This window comes from Ursus arctos, chromosome X (genome assembly GCF_023065955.2).
Source record: "Ursus arctos isolate Adak ecotype North America chromosome X, UrsArc2.0, whole genome shotgun sequence".
Classification (NCBI taxonomy): domain Eukaryota; kingdom Metazoa; phylum Chordata; class Mammalia; order Carnivora; family Ursidae; genus Ursus; species Ursus arctos.
This window is the reverse complement of record NC_079873.1, coordinates 86,385,389-86,404,354: the sequence shown is the minus strand read 5'-3', so window position 1 is coordinate 86,404,354 and position 18,966 is coordinate 86,385,389. Positions and strand designations below refer to the sequence as shown.

At 40.7% G+C, this 18,966-nt stretch overlaps 1 protein-coding gene across 8 annotated transcripts in view; it reads left to right on the top strand.

Annotated features, from left to right (window-relative positions):
- Window positions 1–18,966, top strand: part of CHRDL1 (chordin like 1) — a 113,855-nt gene that overhangs the window by 19,075 nt on the left and 75,814 nt on the right. For all 8 annotated transcript variants that reach the window (XM_048213370.2, XM_026478841.4, XM_044392087.3 and 5 more), the window contains exons 3-4: window positions 7,474–7,586; window positions 9,759–9,852. In XM_048213370.2, the coding sequence (XP_048069327.1) occupies window positions 7,474–7,586; window positions 9,759–9,852 (207 nt within the window). The remainder of the gene's footprint in view (window positions 1–7,473; window positions 7,587–9,758; window positions 9,853–18,966) is intronic.

Sequence of the window (18,966 nt, the reverse complement as noted above, 5' to 3'; positions counted from 1 at the left end):
AGTGTAATGGTGTTGAAAGAAGAGACAAATAGATCAATGGAACATAATAGAGAGCCCAGGAAAAGACCCACACAAACATAGCCAACTGATCTCTGACAAAAGGAGCATGACATTTCATTGGAAAAAGGATGATCTTTTCAACAGATGGTGCCAGAACAACTAGACATCCACATGCAAAAAAATGAATGTAGATACCGACCTTAAACCTTTCACAAAAATAACTCGAAATGGATCAAAGGTCTAAATATAGAATACATAAATATAAAACTTCTAAAAGATAACACAGGAGAAAATCTAGGTGACCTTGGGTTTGGTTGTGAGCTTTTAGATACAACACTGAAAGCACGCTCCATGAAAGAAAAAAATGGATAAATTGGACTTCATTAAAAGTAAAAACTTCTGCTCTGCAAAAGCCACTGTTGAGCAAATGAAAAGACAAGCCACAGACTGAGGGAAAATATTTGCAAAACGCTTACCTGATAGAGGACTTGGATCCAAAATACACAAAGAACTCTTAAATCTCGCACGAGAAAGAAAAGGAAATGACTGACCCAATTAATAAATAGGCCAAGAGCTAAACAGACACCTCACCAAAGCAGATATACAGGTGACAAATAAGTGTATGAAGAAATGCTCCACACCATATGTCATTAGGGAATTATGAATTAAATCAACACACCTATTAGAATGGCTGATACCGGAAATAGAACACCAAATCCTGGTGAGGATGTGGAGCAACAGGAACGGTCATTCGTTGCTGGTGGGAATATAAAATGGCATAGTCATGTTGAAAGACAGTTTGGAAGTTTCCCACAAAGCTAAACATGGCCATACTATGTGATCCAGCAGCCATACTCCTAGGCATTATCCAAGTGAGTTGAAAACATGTCCACATGAAACCTGCACACAAGTGTTTATAGCAGCTTTATTCACCATTTCCAATAATCGGAAGCAACCAAGATGTCCTTCAATAGGTGAGCTGGTAAATAAGCTGTACACCCATACAACGGAATAGTACTCGGTGACAAAATAAATGAGCTGTCAAGCAATGAAAAGACATTGGAGGAACCTTAAATGCATATTTCTAAGTGAAAGAAGCAAGTTTAAAAAGACATCACACCCTATGATTCCAACTATATGACATCTTGAAAAGACAAAATTATAAAGACAGTAAAAAAAAAATCAGTGGTTTTCAGGAGTTGGGGGGACAGAAGAGAGAGGAGATGAACAGGCAGAATGCAGGCATATTCAGGGCACTGAAACAATTCTGTATGATACCGTGAGGGTGGATATATATTATATATTTGTCAACACACACCACTATGCTAAACAAAGTGCATGCTCCTGTGCTTTAGTTAATGTTAGTATCTCACTAGTGGTTCATTAATTGTAACAAGTGTACCACATTTAACGTAAGATGTTAATAACAACAGAATTGGGGGTGGGGTCAAGAGAGGATATATGGGAACTCTCTGTACTTTCTGCTCAATTTTTTTGTAAATCTCAAACTGCTGTAAGAAATAAAGTCTATTAATTTAAAAAAGGAAAAAAAATGGGAGTGACCTTACTAGAATGTTAAAAGTGGTTATCTTCTCGTAGTGGGATTATATGTGATTTTCTTTCCTTTCTACATTTCTTTTTATCATTTTATCAAGCTATAATTGACATACAACAAATTCACCCTTTTGGTAGGGTACGGTTTTGTAAGTTTTGACAGAAGCATTCTGCCATGTAGGCACCACCATAATCAAGATACAAAAATGGCTGCATCACCCAACAGGTTTCCTCTGTGCCCCTTTGTAGTTAAAACTCTTCTCCCACCCCAGTCCTTGGTAACCATGGATCTGTTTTCTGTCCCTATAGTTTTGCCTTTTCCAGAATGAAAAGAAGTGGATCATACCATATGTGGACTTTGGGTCTGGCTTTATTCATTTAGCGTAATGCCTTTGAGATTCACTTAATGTTTGTGTGCCTCCAACTTTCATTTCTTTTTATTGCTAATAATCCATTGTGTGGATGTCTATAAATTCATCAGTTGAAGGACATTCGAGCTGCTTTTAGGCTTTGTGCACCATGTAAATAGCCGTTCTAAACATATAGATACAGGTTTTTGTATGAATATGTTTTTTTTTCAGTTATGATGATCATTTTATTGTTGTCGATTTTAGGGGTTGGGGGTAATTTACATACAGGTTAATGACATTTGATCAATAATATTTCACCATCCACTTTTTTAAACCTGCATCAGCTGACTAAAATGCCAGGGTTCTCATGAACTGCATATATATTTTCATTTTGCTGGGAAAAATACCAAGGAGTGAGATTGTTGGGTTGTATAGTGTTTTGTGTAACTTTATAAGAAACTGCCAACTTGTTTCCAGCATGGCTGTACTATTTTGCATTTCCACCAATAAATATGAGGAGAGTTCCAGTTGCTTCTCATCCTTACCAACACTTAGTATAGTTAGGTTTTTTGAGTTCAGCCATTCTGATGGGTGGGTAGTGATACGTCATCATGGTTTCAATGTGCATTTCCCTGCTGATGAATGATACGTTTGATACTTGTAAATATTCTTTGGTAAAGTGTCTATTCAAATTTTATTCCCATTTTAAAAAATTGGATTGTTTCTTTCCTTATCCTTAAGTTTTGAGATTTCTTTATGTATTCTAGATAGAATTCTTTTATCAGAAATATGATTTGCAAATAGCTTCTCTCATCCTATTCCTTTACTTTTTATTCTCTATACTCTTTTATTTAAGACTTTATTTATTTGAGAGAGAGAGAGAGAGCACAAGCAGGGGGAGAGACAGAGGGAAAGAGACAAGCAGATTCCCTGCTGAGCGGGGAGCCTAACATGGTGCTCGATTCCATGACCCTGAGATCATGACCTGAGCCAAAGGTAGACACTTCACCGACTGAACCACCCAGGCACCACTTACCACCCTTTCAAAGGCAAAAGTTCTTAATTTTGACGAGGTCTTATTTTATATTTCTTTTATGGATTGATTGTGGTTTTGGTGTCCTATCTCAGAAGTCTTTGCCTAACCCAATATCACAAAGAGAGCCTTCAATGTTTTCTTCTAGAAGTTTTAAAATATTAAAGTTTACATGGAAGTCTATGATCCATCTTGAATTAATTTTTGTATATGGTCTGAGTTACAGATTCATTTTAGTTCATTTTTTGTATATGACTATCCAAATGTTCCAGCAGCATTTGTTGAAAAGAATACTATTTCTCCATTGAATGGTCTTTGCACCTTTGTTGAAAATCAATTGACTCTGTTAAGTGTGGGTCTATTTTTTGACTTGTCATTCTGTTCTATTGATATATTTGTCTAAACTTTTGCCAAAAACACATTGCCTTGAAAACTGTAATTTTACATTAAGTCTTGAAATCACATTGTATATGTCCTCCCAAATCTTTCTTTGTCAGAATTGTTTTGGCTATTATACTCCTTTACCTTCTCCATATAAACTTTTGAATGAGAGTACCAATATTTACAAAATGTCCTGTTAATATTTGGTTTTGGGTTTCTTCGAATCTATAAGTCACTTTGGGGGAAGTTGGCATTTTCACAATGCTGTGACGTCCAGTCCACAAACAAGGCATACCTCTCCATTTTTTAGGCCTTTTTTGGTTTCTTTTATCATCATTTTGTAGGTTTCTGAGGAGAGATCTGGCACACATTTTGTTAGATACCTCAGTATTTCTATATTTAGGGGGAGCTGTTGCAAATGGTACTTTTTCAAATTTCAATTTCTAATTGTTCTTTATAGAATATATAAACATGATTGGCTTTTTTATATTGGTCTTGTATTCTATAATCTTGCTTGAATTCTCTTACTATTTATAGTAAGTCTAAATCAATTCTTTGGGATTTTTCTTTGTAGACAGTCATACCATCTATAAATAGAACAGTTTTGTGTTTTATTCCCTGATACACACGCCTTTTCCTTCTTTTTCTCATGTGATTTCACTGGCTAGGATTTCCAAAGTGGTGGAGCAGGCATCCTTCCATAACTCCCAATCTTAGGGAGAAAGCATTGTCTTTTTCCATTAAGTATAATGATAACTGTAGGGTTTTTTTGAAGATGCCCTAATTACATTGAGGAACGTTGTTTTCTACTTTGCTGAGAGTTTCTGTCACAAATAGATGTAGAATTTTGTCAAATGCTGTTTTGGCATCTATTGCGATGATTACATGATTCTTCTTGTCCAGTTTGTTGATATGGTGAATTATGTTGCCTGAACTGTGAATGTTGAATTAGCCTTTAATTTTCAGGATAAATCCCACTTGCTCATAAAGTGTCATCCTTTTCATATATTGTTGGGTTTAATTTACTGAAATTTTTTTGAGAATGTTTATATCTATGTTCAGGAGGGATATTGGTCTACAGTTTTATTTTTGTCCTTGTAATACTTTTAATCTTGTTTTCATGTCTGTGTCATGCCTCCATCGATGATTTAGTTGGGAAGTAATCCCTCCTTTTCATTTTTTTCTTGAAATGTTTGGTAGAATGTTTGATAGAATTCACAAGTGAAGCCATCTGGCCCTGGAGGGTTTTTTTGTGACAAAATTTTTAACTACAAATTCCAGTTCTTTAAAAGATATAAGAGGGGCACCTTAGGTTGGCTTAGTCAGTTAGCCTCTAACTCTTGATTTCAGCTCAGGTCATGATCTCAGGGTCGTGAGATCGAGCCTTGTGTTGGGCTCTGCACTCAGTGGGGAGTCTGCTTGGGATTCTCTCTCTCACTCTGCCCCTCCCTCTGCTCTCTCTCTCAAATAAATAAATCAATCAAAAAAAGGATATAGGAATATTCAGGTTATCTATCTCTTCTGGATTGAGCTTTGGTAATTTGGGTCATTCAAGGAATTCATGTGTTTCATCTAGGTTGCTAACTTAAGTGGCATTAAGTCATTCATAATATTCCTTTTTTATCCTTTTTTAAAATGCTCTCTGTTGTCCCTATTATTGGGAATTTGCATCTTCTCTCTTTTTATCTTTGCTAGTTTTGTAAGAAGTTTATCAGTTTTCTTTATTTTATTAAAAAACAGATTTGGTCTCACTGATTTTTTTTCCTGTTGATTTTGTCTTCAATTTCACTGACTTCTTTATTATTCCTTTCTTCTGTTTGCTTTTGGTCTATTTTGCTCTAAATTTTCTAGTTTCTTGGTTTAAGACTTTTCTCCCTTTCTAATGTAGGTATTTTAGTGATATAAATTTCCCTTTAAGTACTTCTTTAGCTGAATCCCCCTGGTTTTGATATGCTGTGTTTTTATTTTCATTTAGTACAAACTATTTTTTAATTTCCCTTTTGATTTTTTTCAACCCATAGGCTATTTGTAAGTTACCAGTATATTACAAGTGGTTGCCTCCTGCTGGAATTGTGTATAATGTTTTTCATATATATATACATTTATGTTTTTATTTTGTTCTTTTTGGAACTTTGTAAATGTTTTCCAGTTTTCTACATTAAATATGCATACTTTTCTAAAAAGAAAATAATTTAAAACAAAGCTCTATGTTTTGCATTACTTTATAATTTACAAAGAATTTCATTTAGTCCTCCAAACTCTGCTTGAGAAAAAGATAATCTATATTTCACAGGAGTTGAAAACTGAGATTGACAGTTTATTTTTTTTCTTTTTCTTTTTTATGTTTTAATTTTTTTATTATTGTTTTCAAACGGGGGAGGGGCAGAGGGAGAGGGAGAGAGAGAATCTTAAGCAGACTCCAAGCTGAGTGCAGAGCCCGATGTGGGGCTTGACCCTGAGATGATGACCTGAGCCGAAATCAGGAGTTGGACACTTAACCAACTGAACCACCCATGCACCCCTATTTTTTTTTTTTTTGAGATTGACGTTTTCCAATGACTTGCTCAGTGCCACAGAGCTAGAGCTGGTTAGAATTCAAACCCAGAGTTTCAGACTCCCAGTTCATCATTCTGAAGAAGTTGGAAATCAAGATTTGAAAAGTAAATTGGAATTTATTTTGCAGGTAACTGGAAAAAAAATCATTGAGTGTCTTTAAAGTAGTGAGTGACTTGAGACTATGACCTTAGAGTAGTTTTAATCTGAATCCTGATTACTAGTGAGGTTGGACATCTTTTCATGTTTATTGCCTGTTTCTCATTTCTTCTTCCCCCAAATTGTTATTCATGTCCTGGATAAATAGGTCATTTTTCTGCTAGATTGGCTGGTCCTTTACTTATTAATTTAAGTGATGAGAAAAGTTTCCAGATACTAATACTTGATTTGTTAGAAATATCTTTTCCCTTGGGGCACCTGGGTGGCTCAGTCGGTTAAGTGTCTGCCTTTGGCCGGGATCATGATCCTACAGTCCTGGGATCGAGCCCCATGTTGGGCTCCTTGCTCAGTCTGCTTCTCCCTCTGACCCTCCCCCCTCTCGTTCTCTCTCTCTCACTTTCTCTCTCTCAAATAAATAAGTAAAATCTTTTAAAAAATATATCTTCTCCCAGCTTCTTGCTTATCTGCCTTTTCTTTATTTTAATGTTTTGATCATCAGAGAAATGTGTGCTGGAGAATGGGGGATACTAACGTGTTTGCTACAAGAAGAGTCTTGGTTTGCTTTGACCTTGTGTGATGAGAAGCAGGGAATAGATGAGGATGGGATTTGAAAGCGAATCACATGGTTTGGAAACTCATTTACCAGTCGTTTGCTAATTGATTACATTTATGGGCCACAGTGTGCTAGGCCATGTGATAAACAGAGAGTGCAGAATAAATGTTGCCTGATTTTGAGGAACTTTTACTTTGATGGAGAAATAAGATGTGTAAAGGAATACAAGTAACATCGTATGTGCTCAAGGAACTGTGGCACAAGACAAGCTGTGGCTATCAAAATTCCCATTCATCAAAGGGGAAGGAGGCATTGCTCTTGAGTAAATTGGCAGTTGTTTACATAAGAAAAAGCCTGTAAGTTGAAGGAGAGCAAGGAACTGTGGGCATTTTTGCTCACCATTTTATTCCCAGCAGTCAGCAGAGTACCTAACAAAGAATAAGTGGCCAACGCTTGGTTCATGATTGAATATTAGCATGCATGGGCCACAGCCATTTAGAGGAACTTAACACAATGCATTTAGTTCATTACTCCTACACCACCTCCGGGCAGCGCTGAGAAAGCTAGATCTGCATTTCAGACCTTAGCTTGCGTTTCCACAGCAAGGGAGCACAGCCTTTTCCAGAAGGACACATGACGTGCTGCCTTACCTTACCATCGTACCAGAGCGGTAACTGAGACTAACAGCGGTGCCCACCGTACTGGATCATTGTAGGATCGAATAAGCACAGCATGGGAAACACCGAGCCCGTGGTAGGGGCTCTGGAAACATTCCCTATGCCTCTGCTCTTGATGTAACACGAAAACAGACGGAAAGTGCAATTGCCCCTGGATTTTATGACTTTGTCCGTGGTGTCTAACAGCCGTATTCACCATCTCCTTCCTCACAGATTCAGAGACCTACTGTGTGTTCCAAGACAAGAAGTACAGAGTGGGCGAGAGATGGCACCCTTACCTGGAACCCTATGGGTTGGTTTACTGTGTCAACTGCATCTGCTCAGAGGTACAATGTGACACCCAGTTCGCTCCTTGGCGTGCAGAACTGCTTCCAGGGCCCGGATGGCTGGGAAGCAGGGGTGGTGAAAGCCTAAGAGAAGTTAGGAAGCAGCTTGTAAGGAGAAATAAACATCTCCTGACTTTTTCCTCTTGTAGCCTTTTCACTAAGTTTTTTTTTTTTTCATTTTTCTTTCTTTTCTTTTTTTTTTCTTTTTTTTTTTTTTTTTTTGGTGGGATCTCTAACTATTTGCTATGGACAGATATTTATGGTCTCCTAGCCAAATGATAGGGGCCATGGTGGGAGAAGGTAGAATAGTTTGATAGTGGGAGTGGGGGAACAGAGCTCATTGTAATGCCTGGATTATAAGACAAAATTGTTTTTGACAATCCTTTTCATGGCTGGCCTTTAGAGAAGAGATTAGGACAGATTGTACACTGGGTCATTGGGAGAACATTTGGTGCTGTCTGGGCCAGTAGCGGTAATTAGGATCGAGGCTGCAGAACCTTGGTCTGTACCTGTGGAAGAACTGTAATTCCTCCTTAGTACCCCGGTAGTACAGAAGCCAGATTCTTTTGCCATTTAAATAGAAAATTGGCTTTTAGAAGTTTAAGCGTGTGGAAACCTAATCTTCAGGCAGTAGGAGGCAATGTTTAGAGGCTCCTGGGCTCTGGCGTCAAGACAGACCATGTTTCCAACCCTGGCTCTGCCACCTGTGAGCTGTGTTACACTGGACAAGTGACCTGAACTCTCTGAGATCCCTTCAGCTTCTTTTTCTTTTAAAATGGGATAATGATACTACTTTTTTCATAGGATTGTGGTAAGGATCAAATATACTGATACGTTTCGGTCACTTAAAACTGTGCTTGGTCACAGCCAACGTGCAAGAGATGTTAACTATTGTCTGTGTCATCATCATTGCTGTCATTATGGCTATTATTTTTATTGATCCGCTAACTCTAGAACAGAATTCAGTTTAAGGCATTGAGGAGGCATCGGTGTAGGCCTCAGCCAGAAGGAGTGGTTTCTGATGTGCTTTGGTGATTTCACTTCAAGATACCACCTGGCTCTGAGGAGCGTGACACATAAGGAGACTCTGTGGTGTTTCCAAAAGCAACACTCCAAAAATATATTCTACAAAGTCCATGAGAAAAGAAAGAAGTTTATGGTAAGGTGATTGGGATTTGGATAAAAGAAGCCTGCCTCTTTAAATGGCGAGGGCAGGTATTAAATAGAGCACCTGGGGACTAATTAGCTGCCTGGTATGACATGATTGTGTAGGATTCTTGACCCAACACTTTGGAAATGGACAGCTAACAACCCTTGGGGGCTGAGCTTTGCTGTCTGCAGGGCAGTGGAAATGTTAATATGATCCCAGTGCCGACAGCTCCAGTGCTAGGCATCTTCTCTTTCCCCATCCTCTCTGTCACCCTCTTCCCCCACAAGAGCGTGAGAGATACAAGTCACCCTTGCTTGGAATGAATTATGGATGAAAATGCTAATGCAAAATTGATTTCCAATGGCTTCCTTTGATCTAGCAACGGTTGAGAGCTGTCGGAGCTAGGGATCTCGTCATTGTAAATCCGGCAGGGACCCAGTCACCCGGCCCAGGCCTGCTAGGTAATCAGCTCAATTCCAAACCCTAGCTCGTTTTCAGAAAGCATATGACTGAAACAGGAAGTGAGGAGAGAAGGCAGCCAGCCTGCTGGCCCAAGGCAGAGTTATACGGAGTCCAGGACCCGTGTGCCAGCAACGTCTCCTTGCCCAGGAGTGGCTAGCAGCTCAGGGGACCCATCGCTCACTGTCCATTCCCTCCTGTGGCATTGGGCAGGTGACCCTGTAATTAGACCAGGCTCCCGTCGCTGTGCAGCTGGAGCCAGAAATGGTGGAAACACCACAAAGGCAGGCCAGGAGGAGCCTTCCACAGTTGGCGGGAGGCTTTGAAAACCGGAGCAAGAGTGACCCCAGCTTTAGAAAAACATGCCAGTAAGCTATCAACCAACCCAGCAGAGGTGCTAGTGATGAGAAAAGGGAAGAAAATGCTGATTTCATTCAGCTTCTTGGGAATGCGTCATTCACTGTCTGGGTGAATCTCTGCATGACTGTCTTCCAAATGGGCATGAGCGCAGGTGACCTTTGAAAGACCTTAATTTTTTCTCATGGTCACCTCTTCTCTTCTAGAATGGAAATGTGCTCTGCAGCCGAGTCAGATGTCCAAGCCTCCACTGCCTGTCCCCCGTGCATATTCCTCATCTGTGCTGCCCGCGCTGCCCAGGTAAACAGATTGCCTCTTTCTTTCCCAGCTGTGGCTCTCCTTCCTCCCTCTTCCCCCCAACCCACTCCATCTGCCTAACTCCCCAGAAGGGAAACTTACAGACAGAAATAACAATAGGACACTTTTAGGCAGCGCATGCTGGCCCCTAAATACTGTTTATAGCCCAAGCGGGGCACATTCAAGGCTCTAATAAGTTATTGGGTACCCAGTAACAGATTTTCATTGGGCTTTTAATCATTTGAAGGTGGATGTCAGTTGGGGGAAGGGAACAGTGGCCCAGAGAGTTTGCGCCATAAACAGCCCTTCCTGCCATGGGCAGCGGGCACCAGGGGAGTTGTAGCATGGTGGCACGTGTCTTAAGCAATTAGTGCTGGGATTGCGTAAATCAAAGGAGCTGAACCAGTGAGGTTTATGACAGTATAAAGCTGCCTGCCCGCTGAATAGTCACCTTCTGCAGACTGCACAGTTATTATGTACACATTGTTAAGAGCAAATCTAAGGGGAAGGCGGGCAGAGACTTTTTCACAAGGCTGTTAGGACGTCTACTTTGAGGGTTTGCAGCTAGGGTGTTTGTCTGAGGCAGGGGCTCCCTCAGTGACACTTTGTTCACATCTGACTGGGGCCTGGCTCCCACTCCAGAGGCATACAAGTGTGGAATGATTAAGAGAATGCCTGTGGGCTGGACAGCAGTCCTAGGAAAAGCTAAGTGACAGCTGCGGGATCTGGGCAGTAGAAGCCTCGTAGTCCTGTAAGCTGATCCTGTTTCCCTCTAGGATGGAGGTTCTGGAGTCGGAGTCCATGGGTGGGCTTTATGGGACCAGTGAACCCTTTAAAATTATTTTGTTTTTGGTGCAACTATGTATACATGTAAATTCCTTTAGAGAGGATCCATAGCTCTATTGGTATTTGTAAAGGGGGTGCACATGACCCTAAAAACATGAAGAACCACTAGTCTAGGGCATAGGTGGTGCTTTTTTTTAAGTAGTAAGGAACCTTCAGAACTTAGAAGAGAGAAACCAAAAGTGTCCGGGCAGCAATGGTAGGAATGGGGCTAGGAATACGGTTCAGTGAAAATTCAGTTAATATTTCAGTTACAGGAATGGAGGTGTTTAATGCAGAAGAAGCCCCCAAACCATTTTGGTCACTACCTTTGTGAGCTATACTTTCCTGCATCAGTAAATACTCTCTGATGAACACAGGGGAGTCTTTCCCAGATGGAAAAAGATCATGTCATGTCACACATTTATCATTCTGAATATTGGTGATGACCATATATGCTTCAAGATGTAAGAAATTGACTTGGCATAAGATCTAACTGAAAGTTGGCTTCTGGAATAAATCCCCAAATGAGGCTTACTATTTTTATATGTGTTTCTTTGCTGCTTCTACTTAAACTGGATTACAAAGGAAGGGTTTGGTAGATGGGAGCAAAATTTCTGGGGCGCCTGGGTGGCACAGCGGTTAAGCGTCTGCCTTCGGCTCAGGGCGTGATCCCGGCGTTGTGGGATCGAGCCCCACATCAGGCTCCTCTGCTATGAGCCTGCTTCTTCCTCTCCCACTCCCCCTGCTTGTGTTCCCTCTCTCGCTGGCTGTCTCTATCTCTGTCGAATAAATAAATAAAATCTTTAAAAAAAATTTTCTGGTTAAAAAGACCAGTCTGGAGATTTTGTCCACTTCTTTCCCCCTGGAAGTCTCCAAAAGTGGTCTAATGCCATAGGAATCTATCTAAACTATGTAGACATTGTTCTTCCCTGGGAAGGAAGTTGAGGCATGACCCAGACATGAAGCACAGGGTAGAAGAACGTAGAGTGCAATACGGCTCTCACCTACCCCAGCTACAGAATAGGAAGCAAGTATTGAGAGAAAGGGAAAGTATAAGCCAGCAGTTCCTTTGAGTGAAAAGGAAAGTGTTAAAGGAATTGAGATCATAAATAGCAGAAAAGAGAAAATTGTCTTTAAGACTTAAAAATTCCCATTTTATGGAGTATAGAAATGAGCCGTTCATTTATTTCCTTCTTGTCCTTGCAGGTCAGTTCCTTGTGAGTTCATTTTCCTTCTTGTTACTGTAACATTTACCAGTTCTTTCTGTGAGCAGTGGTACCAAAGTTCCCTAATCCTTATATGCAAAAATGTCTTTCTTTTGCCCTCATCCTTGAGTAATAATTTGGCTGGGTATAAAATTATAGATACATGCTCATTTTCCCTTAGCACTTACAAGAAACTAACAAATAGTCTGTGGACTTCCTCCATTTGTGGATAAGAAATCTACTGTTTGATTGTAGTTCTTTTGTAGGTAATTTTTTTCTCCTTCTAGCTTTTACGATTTCCTCTTTTTCTTCAGTGCACACGATGAAGTGTATCGATGTGTGATTTATTTTCATTTAGCCTGCTCAGTACATGATTTTTTCACCAAACGACTCAAATTTCTCTTCAATTTTTACACACTGTTTTTCCGAAAATTACATCTTACCCTTCTTTTTTCCTCATTCTCAAAGTTGCCTTTGGCATATGTTTTTGCAGCTCATCTAATTTATCCCCTGTGTCTCTCTTTTTTTAAAGATTTTTTTATTTTAGAAAGAGAGAGATAGAGAGCATGGCAGAGAGGAGCAGAGGGAGAGAGAAACTTAAGCAGACTCCATGCTGATCATGGAGCCTAATGTGGGGCTTGATCTCATAACCTGAACTGAAACCAAGTGTCAGATGCTTAACTGACTGCACCACCCAGGCACCCGTATCCTCTGTGTCTCTTAATGCCTCCTTTACTTTTTCCATCTTGGTATGCTCCCCGTAATGACATATTACTTCAGTTCTGTCCTCCAATTCATGAATTCTTTCTCAAGCTCTTTCGTGCCTCCTATTTAGGCCATCTGTTTGGCTCTGTTTGTTCTTTTATTTTTAATAACTGTATTTTCCCCCAAGTTTTTGGATTACATTTTAAGATGTCTACATATTGCTGTTTAATAAACCCTTGTTTCTTGGGATCTTATTATTTTCTTTATTTCTTGAAGGTTTTGAAGTATTTATTTACAGTCCATTTTAGATTGTTTCAATGTCTATATTTTTTCAGGTGTGAATTCTCACTTTTACTGGTTTCTTGACAGCTTTTCTTAGTTCTAAGTTTTTCCTTGTTTTCTAAAACCTTTGTTTAAAAGCTCATTGTCTGTGTGTGTTGGGGGGCACTCTCTTGCATATGCCCTCCCTTCCTGGGGGGAAGGTTGTTCAAGGCCAAGTAGGTCACTTAGCTCTTAACCAGGTCATATATTAGTGTCTCAGCTTGGGCTCCCTCATGCCTGAATGGTCAATTTCTACCTCTGTTTGCTTATATGGTGTTAGTCCCTGATCATGATCTTGGACTGGGACCTCAGCTGTAGCTGCCTACCTTGGGCAAGCAGTCCCTTTGAGGGAGGGAGCCACCTCAGGTGGGCAGAACTATGTCAGCCTCTGTTTATGTGTGAGGAGTGGGGCCATAGTCCCCACCTTTACATGAGAAGTCACTTGGAGGCCATAGTTCCTACCCAGCTGTCTGTATCCAGTTCCAGGCACCAGTGGACCATATGGCTTTGGCCCCTGTTCATCGCTATACTTTTCCTTCTGTGTTTTATTCCCCCAGGAGTATCCTTCTGATTCTGAGTCTGATTTTGCAGTTTTAAAGTTGTATTTACTTCTTTACTCACTCACCCACTTGTTTATTTACTTATTTTTTTATATAACTGTGAGTTTTCCATTTCATCCCTCACCCTTTGGTGGGAAAAGAGCAGGGAGTTCTCTCCTGTGCCCTCCCTGCCATATTGAAGTGGAATGCAAACCAGCTATTCTTTCTGTTGAAGATAAAACAAGAGTAAACAGGTTTAAACCTTCAACTGTAGCAGAGAAGAATGGAGTTTGATAAAAGGATGAACTTTGGGACACAGTGGCTATTCAATCCTAGTATGAAGGACTAAAGAGAATTTTAGTCTCCGTAGGGCATATTTCTGTAAGTAAAAAGGGACCCACCCATCTGAGATATAGTTGTCACAGTTCTGCTTGGAGACTGGGCAATGGCTGTGATGACTTCTCTGTGTTCCTTCCACCCCAGTGATTATTAGGCATGAGGAAACTCATGCCTTCAGGGCCACAGGAATGTTCGGTCAAAGGAAGGGGCTCTGCTTTTCTGTCTTAACCCAATGGAAGGCACCATGATGAAAATGTCCTCATTTAAAAATAGGAGATTTATAGCCAAGACAATGAGCAGGTTCTGTATCAAAAAGAGAAAACAAACAACGAAGCCATATACCCAAGGTGTGGGCTCTGGATACTGTCCTATAGCAGTGTTAACTTCAGGGAACATCCACGTGGATAGAGAGGGATTCAGTGGGAGGATCCTGTGGGACATTCCTAGAGCTCCTCTTCCAATGTAGGGGACAGAGGAGCCATCACCCCCACCCATTTATTCCTGTGTTTCCCATGGTTCTTGCTCTCTAAACTCCCCACCCCAGAAATTTCCAAAGTTCCCACTTGCATTTGAGGTTGTCTCCTGCAGCTCCGGCTGAACTGTGGCAATCAAAGTTTGCAGACTGCTTTTCCAGAATTACCAGAGAGAAATCCATACTGATTCCCATTAAGAGAATATGAAAATTTTTTCATCATTTTTTCTAATGAGCCCAAAGAGGCTGGTGCTACATGGAGATTAGAACATTCTTAATGGCAAAGTCAAGATTGCACAGAAGGTAGAAGGGTCACTAACTCCATCCCAGTCTATGAACAGGACTCTCTATAGTCGTGATAATGGGAAATTTATAGAAAGGAAATTCCGTATCTTCTCTTTTGGGGAAGTGGAGTGGTAGAGGGGGGAGGAGAAGAGAAAGAACCTGACTTCTTTCCTTTTGTTCTTTATATATAATTTTATGAAAAGAAGGCTCAGAGTAATCAGGAGCCTAAATCGTGATATTACCTAAGATCTTTTTTTAAAGTAGGCTCCACACCCAGCGTGGAGCCCAACGTGGGGCTCACACTGACGACCCTGAGATCAAGACCTGAGCAGAAATCAAGAGTCAGAAGCTGGGCTGACTGAGCCACCCAGACGCCCCTACCTGAAATTTTTTTTAATGGCTATTTTTAATGACTTTGTTACTCAGAATTCATAAATTTGGGTTCCCTCGGGGGTATTTCAGCTTAATTGGGTCATTAAAGAGCTGTGATAAAATTGCCAAAATAACTGATTTGATCTCTTACCAGCAACATAATCCATAGCATTCCCTTTTGGCTAGGTGTGAAAAAATTTAGTTCTATGAAATGGTCGTAAGGGACAGTGTTGGTCCAGTTTTGCCAAGAGAGGTACCCCTCACCACAGTCTTTAAATTCAAGGGAGGTTAAAGAAATGACCCCTTTAGTGATGCACCCTAGTCTGTGTGTTCCTGTAAGGAGAAGCTGGAAGCCCAATGCCATTTGTCTCTTGGCAGTAGTTGGGTTGGCAAATACACACATTTCTGCTCTAATACTGTATATGCATTTCTTAATTTTAAAGAAATTTTTTGTAAGTTTTTATTTAAATTCCAGATAGTTAACACATGGTGTAATATGAATTTCAGGTGTACAATTTAGTGATTTAACATTTACATACAACACCCCGTGCTCATCACAAGTGCCCTCCTTAAGACCCATCACCCATTTAACCGATCCTCCCACTCACCTCCCCTCTGGTGACCATCAGTTTGTTCTCTGTAGTTAAGAATCTCTTTCTTGGTCTTCCTCTCTTCCCTTCCCCACCATGTTTGTTTTGTTTCTTAAATTCCACATATGGTGAAATCATATGGTATTTATCTTTCTCTGACTTATTTTGCTTAGCATAATATTCTCTAGCTCCATCCACATTGTTGCAAATGGCAAGATTTCATTCGTTTTATGGCTGAGTAATATTCCATTATATATATATATATCTCCCATCTTCTTTATCCATGTATCAGTTGATGGCCATTTGGGCTCTTTCCATAGTTTGGCTGTTGTTGATAGTGTGGCTATATATCGGGGTGCATGTATCCCTTCAAATCTGTATTTTTGTATCCTTTGGGTAAATACCTAGTAGTGCAATTGCTGAATGGTAAGGAAGTTCTATTTTTAGCTTTTTGAGGAGCCTCCATACTGTTTTCCAGAGTGGCTGCAATATATTCATTTCTGAAAATCCTCACATTCTGCAAAATTGTACACTGAAAAATAACGAAGCTTCATGAACAAAAAGATTGGGGGAAATAACTGGAAACTTACACAACTTTGTAACCAGAGTACTAGCAAAAGAACTATACTAATAAAGGGGCATCTGGGTGACTCAGTTGGTTAAGAATCTGCCTTCTGCTCAGGTCATGATCCCAGGGTCCTGGGATGGAGCCCTGAGTCTGGCAGGGAGCCTGCTTCTTCCTCTCCCTCTGCCCCTCCCACCCCACTCGTGCTCTCTCGCACTCTGCGCTCTCTTTCTCTCTAAAATAAATAATAAATGAAATCTTTTTTTAAAAAAAGAACTATACTAATAAAATACTAGCCTGATTTAAAAAGGCACCTTAGGTTTCTAATAAATAAAAGAAAATTACAGTAAGTGTAGACTTCACTTTTTAAAATGGTGACACTAGCTTGAGGGAAGAAGGACTAAGGAAGGATTGAAGCTGCCGAGTTGTAGAGACAGGAGAAAAATGCCCAGAGATCAGAGAGAATCATGCTTTAAGCACTTATAAGACAGAGCGTATGGCCAAACTGAGCCAAGACGGAGAATGTGGGGTGAATGGGAATTGGGGAGACTACTGTATTTTTGCATGGTTTGCCGATTTCTGCTGTGTTCATGCACTTGGCCTTCAGCTGCTGTACCTCGATGGTGCGATGTATTAATGTGCCGGGAAAACTCATGTAGGAACCAATGCAGTTTCTACTTTATGCCAATAGCATTCTCTTATGTATCCCTTGCATCCGAACAAGTTAGGATTACACAAATCTATGCCACAGTGGGTATAGCCTCTATAAGATGAGGTAGATTTATAGCATTTAGCCTTTGACAATTTCCAGTGACAGTTGCTGGTCACTAGGTCACTCTGATGCTGTTTTTTGGTCTTTAATCGCTGATCTGTCTACATGTTGCATTCCCCTTCCTGTTCTGTGACTCTGTGGCCAAGTCTGTGACTTCCACGGTTACAACAATCAAGTAAACAGGCCTGTTTTGCTCCCTCCAGTGTTTTTTTTTTTTTTAGAGCAAAAGTTCAAGGGGGGATTTCTTTAATTTCTTTTGTGGTAAAGTACACATAACCTAACATTTATGATTTTAGAGCGTACGCCTCCATGGCATTAAGAACATTCACAATGTTGTGCAACCATCACCACTGCTGTAGTTCCTGAAATGTTTCGCCACCTCAAAAGGAAACCCTGTGCCCATTAAACAGTCAGTATTCCCTCCCTCCACCAGCCCCCGGTTACCACTAATCTGTTTTCTGTGTCTATGGATCGGCCCTCTTCCGGACATTTCACGTAAATGGAATCATATGGTATGTGGCCTTTTGCATTTGGCCTCTTTCCCTCAGCATAATGTTTTCAAGATTTATTCATGGTGCAGCATGTATCTGTACCTCATTCTTTTTTAGGGCTGCGTAATATTCCAGTGTCTGGATAGGCCACCGTTTGTTTATTCATTCGGTAGCTCACGGACATTTGGGTTGTTGCCCCCTTGTGGCTGTTGTGAATAGCGCTGCTGTGAACACTCGTGTACAGGTTTTTCTGTGGCATGTGTTTCAGTTATTTGGGGTATATACCTAGGAATGGGATTTCTGAGTCATACGGTAATGATGCGTGTAACTGACCGAGGAATCTCGTCCAGATTTGAGAGCCACCTCATCTTCTTTTGGTTCATCGCTTTGAGTAGCTGCTGATGGCCATCCTCATGGCTGTTGAGTGCTGCTCTTGCCATCGCCTGTGTCTGATCTCCATTGCTCTCTCTTCTCTCTCTTTTTAAAAGATTTTATTTATTTATTTGAGAGAGAGAGCGTGCGCGAGTGGGGTAGGAGCAGAGGCAGAGGGAGAAGCAGACTCCCTGCTGTGCAGGGAGCCCCACTCAGGGCTGGATCCCAGGACCCTGGAATCACGACCTGAACCCAAAGCAGACGCTTCACCAACTGAGCCACCCAGGCGCCCCTCTCTCTTTTCTTTTGTTCTTTTCTGAATTCTTTATTCACCTCCCCCTTCGATTTTATTGAAAAGGGTCAATTCCTTTTAAACAGTAAAGTAACAGCCAACTATCATACTCTTTTTCCTTTACCATCACTATAATGATAGTGCGAATGGTGATCAGTTGGGGGCCATTTCCTTGCCTGCAAAAGCTTGATGTGTTTTAAAAAAAACTCTTTCTGGCTCCAGAGCTATCCAAAACCCTGAGGATTTTAGAATATTAGTCTCCAGATAGCAGGAGTTTTACTTTACTAATATTATTTATTCTTACACCAATCGTTGAGAGGTACCCACAGAAATATTCACTGTTGATCACTAGCCCCTCCACGTAGATACTGTCTGCTCTCTTATCTCTTAGTCCCTTTCACTGTCTTCCATGCTTTATTTCTATTCTTTTCCTCATATACTTGGTCCTTGAACACTATGCAGAGGAAACAGTGGGACGCCTGGGTGGCTCAGTCAGTTAAGCATCCAACTCTTGATTTCGACTCAGGTCATGATCTCAGGGTTGTGAGACTGAGCCCTGCGTTGGGCTCTGTGCTCAGCACAGAGTCTGCTTGTCCCTCTCCCTCTGACCCTCCCCCCATTCCCACACTCTCTCCCTGTCTCTTTCTTTCTCAAATAAATAAATAAATACATAAATAGAAAAAAATGTGATTTCCTATTAGCATGTTAAAAGCCCTTATGTCATGTAAGAACGAGACTTTTAGGAAAACTATGCCTTTGCTTCATAGTAGAGTAGAACCCCTCTATTTTTTTCAATGGACATTAAGCAAAGCTGGCCCCACACAAAGGTAAAGAAGGTGGCACTTCATCGAGGGATACTGAGAAGCCCCATTTGTCCCAAATAAATCTTTCATTTGTTTTCTATATTTAAGAAACCTCCACCATTGGGGCGCCTGGGTGGCTCAGTCAGTTAAGCGTCCTGGGATCCAGCCC